Genomic DNA, 13,659 nt, shown 5'->3' on the forward strand with positions numbered 1-13,659 from the left:
CTACCATATTTGGAAATATCACTACCATATTTGGGCACATCACACTTTTTTTGTCAAACTAGTATGATAGTGTAGACAGAGTTTAATACATAAAATGTATAGTCATAAATTGTATACAATTCTGTAGTAGATTGTCACGTGTGACTAGTAGGCACTGCCCTACGTTGTTGTAGACATGTTAATTCCAATTGGTTGAATCTTCAGAAATTCAACCAATCCGAACGTTTGTCAAACTTGTTTTAGCAGACAACAAAAATTACTACACGCGCACAGTTTACCCACCCCGGAGTTTACCATCTCACTCCTTGATATAAATAAATTGATTTTAATTGATTATTCGAAGAAAATAGACAAGCAAAACAGACAACAAAGGCCCAATGGCCACTTGTGACTAATAGAGGAAATAACATAGGCCTAGGCCTAACAGTACTGTCGAACTTGGAACAGAAGGTATGTTAAAGCTAGCCTAGGCTATGTCTTTATCAAAATCTGTATTGGGTGCCTAGCCTGTGCTGTATGCATGCCTCTCGCCCTGGCATTGTATGCATGTCTAGCCTAGTCTAGGCCTAGCTGAGGGTATAAATATGCCTAGGCCTAATTGATGTTGGTGGTAATGTTTAAATCCAACATTGACCATGTGTGGCTCCATTACGCCATTATGTTTGTTTAAATTTGTTTTTTTTTAAAAATCTCTTTAAAATTATTTATTCAAGAACGCATGGTGACAATGTATATTTAAAATTACCGCTCACCGGTTGTTCGGTTGCGCGTGTGTGCGCACACACTCACATCGTATTTCAATTCAAAGTGTGAAGTGAATAGTGAATACCAATTTATATTGTGTTGCATGGTAGTGTAAGTAAATAAAAGAAACTACCAAGTGTGTAGACATACTGATTTCAATATTCTAGAATTGAAATATTTGCAATAAATTAATGTCTCTTAATTAATAATCCAATATATGAAATGTTTTCTAATATAGTACATATTTTTTTAGGGATGTCTGTTGAATCAATAATGGATATCTTGTCTTCGTTCGTTTCACGGGAAAGTGTCCCTGAATAGGAGGATCTAATGTAGGCTTATTTAATACGCTATTGGTTCAGTTCTCTTTTTTTTTGCCTCTTTTAATGTATCAAAGTTCGATTGCCTAGGCATTGTTACACGTCATTCACGGAGAAAGTGACATCATTATACACCCATGTTCGGCTTTATGTTATCCTCTGATACCAGCAGAACTAGATGAAATACTTTCGTTGCAGTCAAGCCATATCTAAAAAATTATCAAATAATAACAAAATAAATATTAAACAACGTATTTAATTAAATGTTATTACATAAATGTATTAACGGTTACAAATTATACCGGAGTGTTTGATATCTCTCTGCTATTACACGGCCTTGCGTCATCTTTTTTTCCAGTTGCGTTTCCTTTCAGTGAAAATCTGTAGAAGTTATCCCCTTGACGAATACTTTCAGTAGACGGTATGGTTTGTCGCACGGTGTGCCTCCTGCGCATAAACACTGGCAACTTCACTCCTATATGGTGACTTGTCGGGGCATTTTGTTTTGGTAGTGGAGGTAAGCACCAATCTGCTGAAAGTTCTCCTTCTTCATCAACTAATCCTGGAGTAAGAAATCGTTTTCCACGGATCCAAACTTGACTCAAGTTTGGCGATTTGCTTCGTATGGGAATTAAGCTGTCGTTTAACATTTGAAAGTCCTAAAGAAAAGAACATGACAATAAATCATCAGAAAGCTTGGATGCTTCCTGAGTTACTTCAGTCAACAGGGTGACGACTTTAAAACTGAAAGGAGGAAGCTTTCGATTTACGACGACTGGCGTCATGTTAATTCTGATTCATTGTGCGTACGCGGGAAAGTTGAGACGCGCTACTTCATTCTCTCCCTCAGTTTTGGTTGTTCCTAGGTCCAGACGACGATCGACGACACGTCAATCGCGGCGTACAGTCGTCGATTGTCTTTCCCATATTTTTCCTCAACTTACCTTTTCCTTGACAGCGCGTAAATACGTGACAGCGTTGACAAGTCGAGAGTACAGATCGTACGAATGCGAAGGAGTTTGTCTGCGTACAATTCCGGGTGTGTTTCCAAACAATCTGCAAATAATTAGGGAGGCGCATTAACATTACCTCCTTTATAAATGTTTTAAACTACGGTTTTCTATATCGTATTTTCTAAATATCTTTATGCGCCCACAATTAGGTTGTAAGTTTTACCTTTATAGTATTATTATTGAAAGGTTAATAAGAGATCTGGGGAGGATCCAGTGTTTTTTTTAACGGAGAGGGCTAAAATATAATAAATTATAATCTTTCAAAAATACATCAAAAGTATAGTTCATAATTTCATTTTAGATTCAAAAACCCGGTAGAGCTCACCCTGGATCCGCCCTGTGGAGATACAATATAAGAACCAATTGGAAGTGCAAAAGTGTGTGAACGACACGTAGGCGTAGGCCTAATAAGATTAGATTATGAGTTAGATTACGTCACGCAACTTACTCATTAGCGTCGTTCAAATGCAAGTCGTAGAAACATTACACGCTTCTGTAAGTCTATGGTCTTCGATCGATCCGAGAAATAACTGAAAATCACAACAAACAAATTGAAAAATCACAACCAAACCAAAGAAGATAGATATCAACAAAGTTAAAGAAATATGTGCTCACGCCAATAAAGACTCGATTCCATACTCAATACACATTGATTTTAAACAAGTGTTTACATTTTAACCTTACCCGAGTGCTCGATTATGAAGAATTGTGTGACGACTCGACAACTTCGGCGTCTGAGTTGGGAAGTATGGCAACTGGGGACGAGCGGGAGTTGTTCTTCCCGGAGTAAGATTCAAATTACGTCGAATCATGTTTATAACGGGAATATCCTGAGTATTAGCACCGTACGAATTCGCCTGGTTTACTGCATGATGTCGAAGAACATCCACTGCTATGGATCCCATAGATAACTGTTTCTTAAGTAAATCGTTAGAGAGTGCAGGTGTCTCGTCCAAGTTAGTTGGCATTCCGTGATATTGAGACAACTTTGTATTGCAGTGTCTAGACTTACGTCCTGTTGATTCCAATTTAATTGGCTTGTGGTATGATGGATCATCTGTATAATAAAGTGTTTTGTATCGTTTATCATCACCCGATTCGGTCACGCTTCGAAGCGGACCAGAACATGTATTATACCGTCTGTATTGCTCCATATATTTTCTAAGGTTGCTATAATGATGAAAATTGTAATCTATCTGTGGCGTCGACTCGTAACCAAGGAAATTGTGCCTGGCTTCTAGCGATTTCAGTGCCGCGCGATTTGTTACGTGCGTTTTACGGTAACTTATTCGTTCATTCAAAATCCATCCACACAACTCGCAATTGAACTGGGTTTTTACTGAGTCAGATCCGACGGTGTCTAGCGACGCTAGTTCTTCGTCTACTGCCATCAATTCTTGTGACAAATCTCGCTCACAACGTTTCGATAATCTGCAGGATTTTGCAACCATTTTAAAAACTATACAGTAAATTCCACTTTGTATAGTAAGAGAAAGTCCGTCGTAGGCCTCTGTAGCAGCTTCAGATAATCAACCACCAAGTTATGAATAATTCTACTGCATTATCCAGATTTATTTTAGCCAACAAGATCGATTGCAATTCTTATAATTTCCTCAGAGAGTACGGAATCGTCATTTTTTATGCGTGAAGTAAATTTCCAGCTACCTGTAATAACACTGAATTAATATCAAAGAAAACAGCAGGTTACGTAAGCCTAATCTGAAGAATAAATGATCAGAAAAATGAACCTGCTTCAGGTATCGACCACCCGAGTCTGATTGTAATCCTGGCCTTGGTTACCAAGCCTCAATCACCGTTTACGGGCCCCAATCGATCTTCCTAACAATGTTCATTAATTGCCTTATTTGCTTCGGTAACCAATCTTATAAGAATACAATCAATGGTGAAATAAAGATAAATACTGTATATCATCATTATACCTTAATCACTTCATTTGGTGAATTAAACAGTTCTTGTTAATTATTCCCATTCGAACACTAGGCGGCGCTAACTCACAGGACTATATACTACCACCTACGTCACCAGAGCTTTCGTCATATTATTATTCTGCTTTTGAATTATTACCAGTAGGTCTACCTAAAGTGTCATGAAGAAATATAATTAACTCCATGGTTTGTTGTAAAACATATTAAAAGATGAAAACGGTATTTTCAGACTATGTGGGAGGTAAATTCTAACCAATACCGGTCTTTGATGGGTACAAGGGAATAACCGACCCATAGCCTCATTACCGCCCCCCACAAGGCCGTAACCGTTGTTTTATTTAGAAACGTATTGCTCAGTACGTGACATGGCTTGAACACAGAAAGCATCGTAGTTCACCGCCAGGGAGTTGTTATTATCCTGGATATCCCCCCATATCGAAACAATGCTTTACCAATTACATTACATTATAAATAGAAACAGTTCTTTTCAGAACTATATACGAGGTGTACCCAATGATTTTATATAGCCGAAGGCTTTACTTACCTCACTGGGTGTACCGCAAACTTTATATCAACATTATTTTTATAATAATCGATGCGCATTGATTCCAATCGACACAAGTTCGTCAACAAGTGTCACGTGTACTCATTGATTGTGTTCGAACATGATCAAATATGTTTCAAAACATGGAGCTATATCAATTATTTTTTAGTGCGACTAAACAATATCTGATTTTAAAATAAATTGTGATTTCAACTATTAATAAGATTTTTGTAAACATATTTAATCATTTGAAACTGCATTGTATAGGCCTAACGCTTTTAGTTGCTGTACTATAATCACATCTAGTATTAAGGTTAAAATCAACATTTCGTAACAAGACATATTATTGGCTTAGAAACATACTCGATATCTGATAATCTAAATACCTGATAGACTCACTCTCTTCGTCTACTCGAAGGCTAGTCCAGCTAGTTCGACTTACTCGGAGGCCTACTAACCGTCTTTTTCTAAACTCAAGGATTCACAATATTGTAGTACGTATATTTACAGCATTTACAGGTATTTTTTGTGAAAAAAACAATGCCACGAATATAATATGTTTATTATAAAAATAGACACTAAAGGTATAACATTTCGATTTTATTTCGTTGTTACGGGAGCGAAATGTAGGCATGGGTTGGTTTTTAATTAAGGCACAATAGGCCTAATTGGTAGAGAATTATCAAACAAGAAAACTTTCTTATCCGTCATAAGTTATAATATGGCTTAAGCTTAGCATGTTAAGTAGTAAACTAGAACAATATTCAACCGTAGGCTTATGAGATAACAGCACACTAGCCTTTAACGGTAGGAATGAGTTGCTAGGCATACTAGCTGATTTAATGCGAATTACGACCGTGAATAAAGCATTATAGACTGACAAGACCTACATGAAAAAATATATTTGATTGATATCATAAATGAAAGTGTTATAATGTAATGTCGTCAAATGTATGTACACTTTTTACGAAACAGATTATGTCAAAGTTATTTAGTTTGCAGAAGGTGGTTTCGTGTCATCTTCCTAGGAGATATATTACTTTTTTGAGGCACACCAATAATGGACATCATAATGATGATTATATGACCTCTAAAGAATCCAAGAATCCTGCAAAAATCCAACCGTGAGTTTTACAATTTGCGCCGTGAAAGTTTTGCAAACTGTTCTAAAAAAAAAAATATATATATATAATGATAAATAAACCCATAAAAACCACTGTATTATACCCTTTTAATTATAGAAACAAACAAAATTTGGTTGACGATACCACCAGTGCTGCAACGTTAAACCGTCAGAGGTATATTAACAATCTGGAAACATTCGATCTAACAGCTTTGGACGATGTACAAAAAGATGATGTATACACACACAACATTGAGAAGTATATTGGAACCGTGAAGATTCCAATTGGAGTCGTCAACGTCGACGTAAATGGTATGTACGCCAAGGGATCTTACTCTGTCCCCATGGCTACAACTGAAGCTGCGTTAGTAGCCTCCTACTCAAGAGGCTGCAAAATGGTCAGTGCTTGTGGAGGCGTCAATACCGTTGTCGTTGAGAAACCTGTTCTATTGTCTCCAGAATTCTGTTTCGGAAACATATCTGACGCAAACAACTTTTTCCAGTGGTTTAATTGTCCCGAGATATTTGATATAGTTAAGAAGGCTGCAGAAACTGCTAGCAGTCATGGAAAGTTAAAACAAACATCAGCTACATTACACGGTAATAAAGTGCTCACTAAGTTTGTGTACGAAAGTGGAAAAGTTTCTGCTGAACCAGGCTATAGAAGCACAACGGCTGCCAATGTGGCTATTAGAGAGCTACTCCAAGAAGCACCTGTTCAACCACAGAAATGGTGGCTTAACGCAGTTGGGTTTGACCATAACAGTGGGCCTTTTACGAATTCAAGAAGTTTTTACGTGACTGGTGAAGTTATCTGTCCTAAAGATTATGTTGAACAGATTTTAAGAACAACAGGTACTTCTTCGAAATACATATTATGCATTTTCTTTCATATCAAATAAAATTATTTTTTTTACTATCTCCAAGTATACGCTCACTTGCATTGAAAAAAAAGTTAGTGTTATTTAATAAGCTCTGAAATTTCTTTGTGATTGTTTTAGTTTATTGTTTTTATTTAGCTGATACACACAGCATTGTCATTTTTTCAGTGTTTATTTTATTTGTATCTCCATTGAGATCCATCCACTGATACCCACAGCATTGTCATTTTTTCAGTACATATTTTATTTGTATCTCCATTGAGATCCAGCCACTGATACCCACAGCATTGTCATTTTTTCAGTACATATTTTATTTGTATCTCCATTGAGATCCAGCCACTGATACCCACAACATTGTCATTTTTTCAGTGCTTATTTTATTTGTATTTCCATTGACATTCAGCCACTGATACCCACAGCATTGTCATTTTTTCAGTGCTTATTTTATTTGTATCTCCATTGACATCCAGCCACAGAATTGTATTTTTTTGGATTAAAATGGACAAATGAAATAATGTGTTTAATTTGTCCATGGATTATCTTCGACAAACACTTCAATTTGCAATAATTTGAATTGTGTCATTTCAATTTGTCAACTATTTTCCTGTTTATTATAATTATTACTTTTAATGTTAAGTTTATTAAATATATTATTTGTTTAAATGTATTATTAAATTATAAAAACGTATGAACCTTTTCAATTTTTAACATTATTCTGATTAATACTCATATTCTATTTACCAGTTGAAAATTTGATTATTTTGAGCGAATCAGTGATGGTTACTCAGTACATGCAAGGAGTGAAAGGCAAGTTTAAATCATTCTTTTCAAAAAGTAGTATTATGTTTATGTTACGTGAAATTCCCTTGAATACATCCCACGTTAAATTATTCATTACCGTTGAAAACTATTCATTGCGCATTGCATACAGTTTTTTTCAAAAGTTCAATATGTACTGTCTAATGTCTGTACTTTATCATGAATGTCTCGTGACATAGAGTTATACACATTATATTATACAATGTTACACCCTCTCTCCTAAGATCGAAAGTGACCTTATCTCGTACAAACCACAATGTCTGAACAAGGTCTAAATAGTGTTTATTTTGTATGTATATTCTATATCTATAGATAAACACTTGCATGTAACTTGTGCAAATAATTGATCATGATAAATGTTATGATAAATGATATGGTTATGAACATTGTGTTCTATGGTTATTGACGATTATGCGTTGATTGTCAGTAACACCACAGATTGGTACTAAAATGATACTATCTAACGCGCGCATTTAAATCCAGATGGTAATGTACACCTTTTTTACGCGCGCGTCGATGTTGTGTCTTCTTGTGTTACTGGTGGTGAAGTAAGGCCAAATCTGACAGCGTCGTACGACGAGGCCCGACGATAAGGTATTCGGCACCATTTTTGAAGAAAATCTCTCCCTGGCAAAAACATATTGGGTTTTTTTAAACAATATCTAATTACAAAAAACTAATAATCAATATAATTAAAAAAACTTTTAAAAAATAATGTAGGAATAACATGCCATGCCTCTAATGGGTTGGCCGCCATTTATATTGCATGCGGACAAGACGTTGCTTGCGTGGCCGAATCTCAAGTTGGTAGTACAGAGATGATTAAAACACCAGAAGGTGATATTCGGGTACGCACAACTATTCCATCAATGATGGTTGCAACTATTGGAGGCGGCACTGGTCTGCCTTCTCAAAATGTAAGTACCGTTTAATTTTTTTTTGGCACAATTAATTTATAAATGATTGTTTGTTTCCCTTGTAATTTTAGTGACCTAAACTTCTGTTCTGTTTAAAGGAAGTTTAAAACTTAATTTTTATATGCATTTCATTTGTTTTCTGCAAAAGAAAATTTGTATGTATAGTCATGTCGAGAATATAAATTCTCTCTCACATCATACGTTGTAGTTGTACAAGTATTGTACGGTGACATTTTAACAGAATGTTTTCCTTGTATTTTAGACGTGTCTTAGTATGTTACAACTGCCCGAAAAGAACAGCAGAGATGCTTTTGCTGAAGTAATAATGGGTGTTCTCATAGGCGGAGAACTGTCTGTTAGCGCAGCAATGACCGCACATCATTTTTCGGCTGCACACCAAAAGTTCACCAGAGGTTCCAAACACTAGAGGGCTCCTCCCACACTTCACGTTCACACTGCAGGAGTTTTAATTGCAAGAAACCAATTATTTCAATGTTCTGTATATTCTAATTTCATTATTATTAGACACATGAATACCGTATTCATCTCCATGCACACGACTTTAATGATAATAAATGTAATATTATATTAATAATATAATATCACATTTTTCACTTTGTAATTTTTGTTTATTCAGTATACCGCAATATATTAGAATTATTAGGTATAAAAAATAATTGTTATCAAGGCTGTAGCTAGGATTGGACAATGGGGTTCGGACACAAAGTACTTAAAGGGGGCTTCACTGTGAAAAGGGATTCGTCCAAACCATAAAACCCCTCCTAGAAGCCTGTTATTTGTTTTAAATGTATATTTTACAATCATCCGTATGTACTGCAAAAATTATATTTTATATACTGTACTAAAAGCAATGACGTCATCGGTCATTTTATGCGTACATAAAAATCCAGGGAACGTAATACGAAGGTTCTACTGTACTGTAGTTCAGTTGTGTTGTAACTGTTTTTTTTTCTGTTAATAAAAGAAAAAAAAAACATAAAATAGCATCATTACAGTATCGGTTTCATTTATTTACAATTTACCACACAGTACCAACAGAATACAAACTGCAGATGAGAAGGGCACACATAAATCTCAAAATGAAGCTCTTTTCCATATCATTTTGGTAACTTAATATTATAAATCATTCGCAACATTATACCAATTGAGAGGGCATTCTAAAATGACTTGGGTCAATATCTGGCTGTACTCATTTATTTTGTGTAGCCAGATAGTAGTCGTTGGCGACAAGAAACATAGTACACTTCTTTAGAGAGGTCATATCATAAGTGTACACATTCTTTTACATCATCTATGCTGGTTGTACCCATTTATGCTCCTGTGCAGTATTCACTTGTAACATGAAGAGTAGTACTCTTCTTCAAAGTTGTGTAGGGGTCATATTAGCGAGGTCATATCATAAGTGTACACGTTGTTTGCTGGCTGTACCCATTAATGCTCCTGTGCAGTATTCATTTGTAACGTGAAGAGTAGTACTCTTCCTCAATGTCATATAGGTCCTTTGTGAGGTCATCCCGAAGCTGTATGAGTTTTACATCAATATCTGTCTGTACTCCCTTTAAATAACGTGACCTTTTGGTAATGGCTTCATTAACTGATGGAAAGTCATTTAGAATAAGAAACTGCTTGATGTCGGCTACGAGTGTCATCAGGGATTCACCAGCTCGAACCTGAATACAATATTAATTTACAAAAATTATGTACGAAATTTTACATTACACTTTACAAATGTCATTATTTGTACAATGAAGGTATCTTCCACCAGATTTGTACCCATGTTGCTAAATAAAACATACATGACTTGGGATTACTAATAGGCACCAGGCTGGGGTGCACACTCCCCCATTTTGACAGCTTAAATACAATTATGAACTACTTAAGAGTGAGTGCAGAATCTGTTTTTGTTTCTATTCTCACTCCTGGTTATTTCATTAGTGACCAAATAAATATTATTATTACTTTTTGATACCTATTTTTGACAGACTATTAATAACATGTCAGCAAATACAAACACTCTGAACTACAACAATCAGAAGCACGGAGCGAATCAGCCAATCAAGTTGTCAGTGATTTAAGTTTGTCCTTACTATATTTGCAGCTCTCACTTGCATTTCATTATGGTCTTGTTCCCCTTGTGTTTGCTGTGATACTTGACCAACTTCTTCAACCTATAAAAATTAGGGTTAGATTAGAGTAAAAGCCATTATGCAGGTTTGAAAAGTGTACGAAAATATCATTAATAATATAAATTGTAGTTGACATACTTTTGCAAGTTTGATTATTTCTGTGAAATTTTCGAGCATTGATCTAACGTCATCTTTGAGTCTCTTGTTGTATGATCTTAATAGATGGTCTTTACTTTGAGGTATGGAGGAACGTTGTCCAGCCTGTGCCATTATTAATATTATAATATTTACCAAAAGCTGTATAAAAAAAAGTATACAAATTACAATTATTATTTAATTAAATTCAATATTTTCAATTCCAATCAATGTGGTTCAGTTACACTGACAGTATTCATCAACAATATGTAGGCCTAGGTCTACTGTAATAGAAAACAGTGAAGTGCATTTCGGTGACGTGCCATGAATGTGGGGCACCATTCTATAACGGGCGGCCGAAATGACTGGTATGGTGGCCGAAATGGTCAGACACCGCTACACTTCTTTGTGGCCTAGCTAGCTCCTAGCTAGGCTATAAAGTATAAAATAATAATAGAGAGAGGGCCTTAAAATACTAGCTAGGCCTGAGTTACGATATACCTGATCGAACTCTAGGGAATATGCCTACTTTAAAACTTTAGATTCCGATTTAGTTATTATTTATGCTTATAATGAAAGCTAGGCCTAAATGCTAGGCCAACTTACGTGCCAAACGCACCTCTCGTTGTCCCTTGTGTTTTGTCTCAATTTTTCCATCGCGCCCCCTATATTTTAAAGAAATGAAAGAAAAGCAGTTCATGAAATGCAATTTTAAATTTTTATTTTATGAGTTATTACAAATATATTTATTTTAAATGTTATATTTGTAACGAAATATGAATTATTTTGTATGATATTTCCATTCTATTGTAGAATAATACTTTATTTTAGACACTAAATGAGTCGCCTATAGAGCACTTTTCATTGATGAAACAATCCCTCAGCCTCTCAACCTTCGGCCAAAATGGTGAGTGTTCGTAAATGAATAATGTCTGCAAAAATCTGTTTATATCTAGAAAATCACCGTCAATAATTGAATTATTAGTAATCTCATGAAATTATATGAATTTTAAAATTAAAGTTAAGTGAATTTGATATATTAAAATATTAGAACAGCTATGTTATATGAGATTATATGAATACGTGTCTGATCTAATCTAGGCCAACAATACATACATCACCATACAGGAAAGGATAAGCTTTAGTCGCGTAGTCAGATCACAGGGTTGGTGTCACTATGAGAGTAGATAGTACTGTAAATCATATGTTGTCCGTCTAGATCGAATGAGTATTTCATTTGTGTTTTCACTATAATTTGGTTTTGAGAATTTCGTTTTAGGCCTTAAATAATAGAATTAAAACAATCAATGAAATATTTGTACAAATTGCAATAATAATTCATTTAATATGTGACCCGATCTGGCAAAACCCTACTTTTGTCGGAAATATTCATTTTGTATTTTTTTATATATTTGGATTATTTGAATCATAAGCTTTGCAATGGTGTTTATTTCATAAAAATTGAGTAAATATTTAAAAAGTTATTATATTTTAAACACTTACAAATCATTCAATTAGTTTACGAGAAAATCGCGTTTGAAGTTTGCAATGAAATTCTTTTTGATACGCGCTGAAAACTCACTCCGTAGCAACGCGGTATTTTGGTCTAAGGCACAATGACGTCATACCAGGAAGTGTGTGCGATATATAGCAGCAGCGTGGACACTATGGTCAATTTGACTGATTTCAGACGCCGTTTTAACCTATTTAGTCACTCGAATTAACTATTTTGCACTATTGAAAAGCAGCATTATAACTACCAAGCTAATGTTAACTGGTTTCGGAAGTGTTTACGATATCAACAGCAAAAAACCAAGCAGGCCTAGCTTGGCCTAGATAGGCGCGCCTATTCAGATTTTCGCCGTCATCGTCTGTAAGACCTACTGATGATGGGTGTTCATCAGGCCGTGTATGGCAGCGGTGCATCGACACGGGGGCTAGCGTTAGCCTAGACAAGTTAGGCGCCTTGCAGAGTCACAGCTAATTGCAAGCTAACATTACATTGTATTGACGATTACATTTGTTTTTTTTATAACGTGGAAGATTCGCTGTGATGTTTGGGCTTGAATCCAATGATTTAAAAAAATATTTAATATGAAAGGAATGGACAATAAATTAAATAAATAAATAATTAAGAGCCGATTGGATATATAAAATGTATAAATAAAACTATTGACAAAATATAAAGCTAGGCCCTAGTAAGCCTACAACCATAATAAATAAAATTAGGCCTAGGGCCTAGCCCAAAAAAATATAGAAAATACAATTGAATTTATGACGTGAATTGTTTTTGACTTGTCTATTTTACTATGGAATAAACAAATACACACTACAGCTATTGCAGAAGACTTTACTTTGAATATTAAAATCGTTTTTATTCCAATTTACGACATGCAGTGTGTAAAATAAAAATAACCTCACAAAAATGTAAACAACTTTTTATTTCCGCGCGTAGAGCGTATAACATCTAGCGCGTTGACCAATAACGTTTGTTATTGCGATGATGCGCCATAGCAACACACGCAGTTCGCTGTTCCAGAAACTTCGAAGAACCGAATTTTCTGAAATTATGTCATAGTAAATCAAAGTTTTCATTGGTTCCTTCTTTAAACTCCGCCCTAAAACTTCCATATTTGGAATGTCAAATGGATGAGCTTTATTTTGATGTGTGACCTTTCAACATTGTGCAGCGAACTGGCGATCAAAATGTCGTAAAACTCGGCAACTTTCAACTGAATTTACGCAACATTTTAGCGTAGATCGTGAATAAATTGTTAGGCTTGAGGAAAATACATGTTTTTAAAACTCTCTTTTTTCATAATTTTAGTTAAATTTCGGGAGTTTAAATCAGGTAGACGTATTCTTAAATAGTGAAATATTTCGAAAATGCAAAAACATGTAATCTGCCAGGGTAGTCGATTTGGAGGTATTTTGACTGATTACGTGAATTTTGAATTGCCGACAAAGAGAGGGTTTTGCCAGATCGGGTCACATATGGTTCCAATAATATAAATTCCTAACAGTAACTTTATTAGGCTAGGCTACTCCCCTACTCTCAATCTAGATAGAG

General features: G+C 35.2%; 4 protein-coding genes across 6 annotated transcripts; 2 read left to right on the forward strand and 2 right to left on the reverse strand.

Moving 5' to 3' along the window:
* Positions 1-558: 558 nt before the first annotated feature.
* Positions 559-2,547, reverse strand: LOC144836766 (uncharacterized). The gene is made up of 4 exons (XM_078691614.1): positions 2,526-2,547; positions 2,009-2,120; positions 1,367-1,723; positions 559-1,273 (listed from the first exon to the last, which is right to left on the reverse strand). Exons 3-4 carry the CDS (start codon positions 1,712-1,714, stop codon positions 1,217-1,219), a joined length of 405 nt encoding a protein of 134 aa, XP_078547740.1. The 5' UTR covers positions 1,715-1,723; positions 2,009-2,120; positions 2,526-2,547; the 3' UTR covers positions 559-1,216.
* Positions 2,548-4,978: 2,431 nt separating this feature from the next.
* LOC144838101 (3-hydroxy-3-methylglutaryl-coenzyme A reductase 1-like) lies at positions 4,979-7,737 on the forward strand. The gene is made up of 5 exons (XM_078693460.1): positions 4,979-5,061; positions 5,563-5,691; positions 5,809-6,545; positions 7,316-7,378; positions 7,703-7,737. Exons 2-5 carry the CDS (start codon positions 5,651-5,653, stop codon positions 7,735-7,737), a joined length of 876 nt encoding a protein of 291 aa, XP_078549586.1. The 5' UTR covers positions 4,979-5,061; positions 5,563-5,650.
* A 379-nt stretch (positions 7,738-8,116) lies between these two features.
* LOC144837307 (uncharacterized) lies at positions 8,117-8,851 on the forward strand. Its single transcript, XM_078692358.1, has 2 exons — positions 8,117-8,307; positions 8,570-8,851. The coding sequence occupies exons 1-2, from the start codon at positions 8,209-8,211 to the stop codon at positions 8,732-8,734; spliced, it is 264 nt and encodes an 87-aa protein (XP_078548484.1). The 5' UTR covers positions 8,117-8,208; the 3' UTR covers positions 8,735-8,851.
* A 466-nt stretch (positions 8,852-9,317) lies between these two features.
* On the reverse strand, positions 9,318-11,429 carry LOC144837410 (mediator of RNA polymerase II transcription subunit 22-like). Of its 3 annotated transcripts, XM_078692488.1 has the most exons (5): positions 11,411-11,429; positions 11,196-11,254; positions 10,593-10,751; positions 10,416-10,496; positions 9,318-9,998 (listed from the first exon to the last, which is right to left on the reverse strand). In XM_078692488.1, exons 2-5 carry the CDS (start codon positions 11,244-11,246, stop codon positions 9,780-9,782), a joined length of 510 nt encoding a protein of 169 aa, XP_078548614.1. In that variant the 5' UTR covers positions 11,247-11,254; positions 11,411-11,429; the 3' UTR covers positions 9,318-9,779. The 3 variants fall into 3 exon arrangements, with proteins under 3 accessions (XP_078548614.1, XP_078548615.1, XP_078548612.1); XM_078692489.1 differs by lacking the exon at positions 11,411-11,429 and having other exon boundaries at positions 11,196-11,272; XM_078692486.1 differs by lacking the exon at positions 11,411-11,429 and having other exon boundaries at positions 11,209-11,226.
* Positions 11,430-13,659: the final 2,230 nt, after the last annotated feature.

Source organism: Antedon bifida, chromosome 3 (assembly GCF_963402885.1).
Source record: "Antedon bifida chromosome 3, ecAntBifi1.1, whole genome shotgun sequence".
Lineage (NCBI taxonomy): Eukaryota > Metazoa > Echinodermata > Crinoidea > Comatulida > Antedonidae > Antedon > Antedon bifida.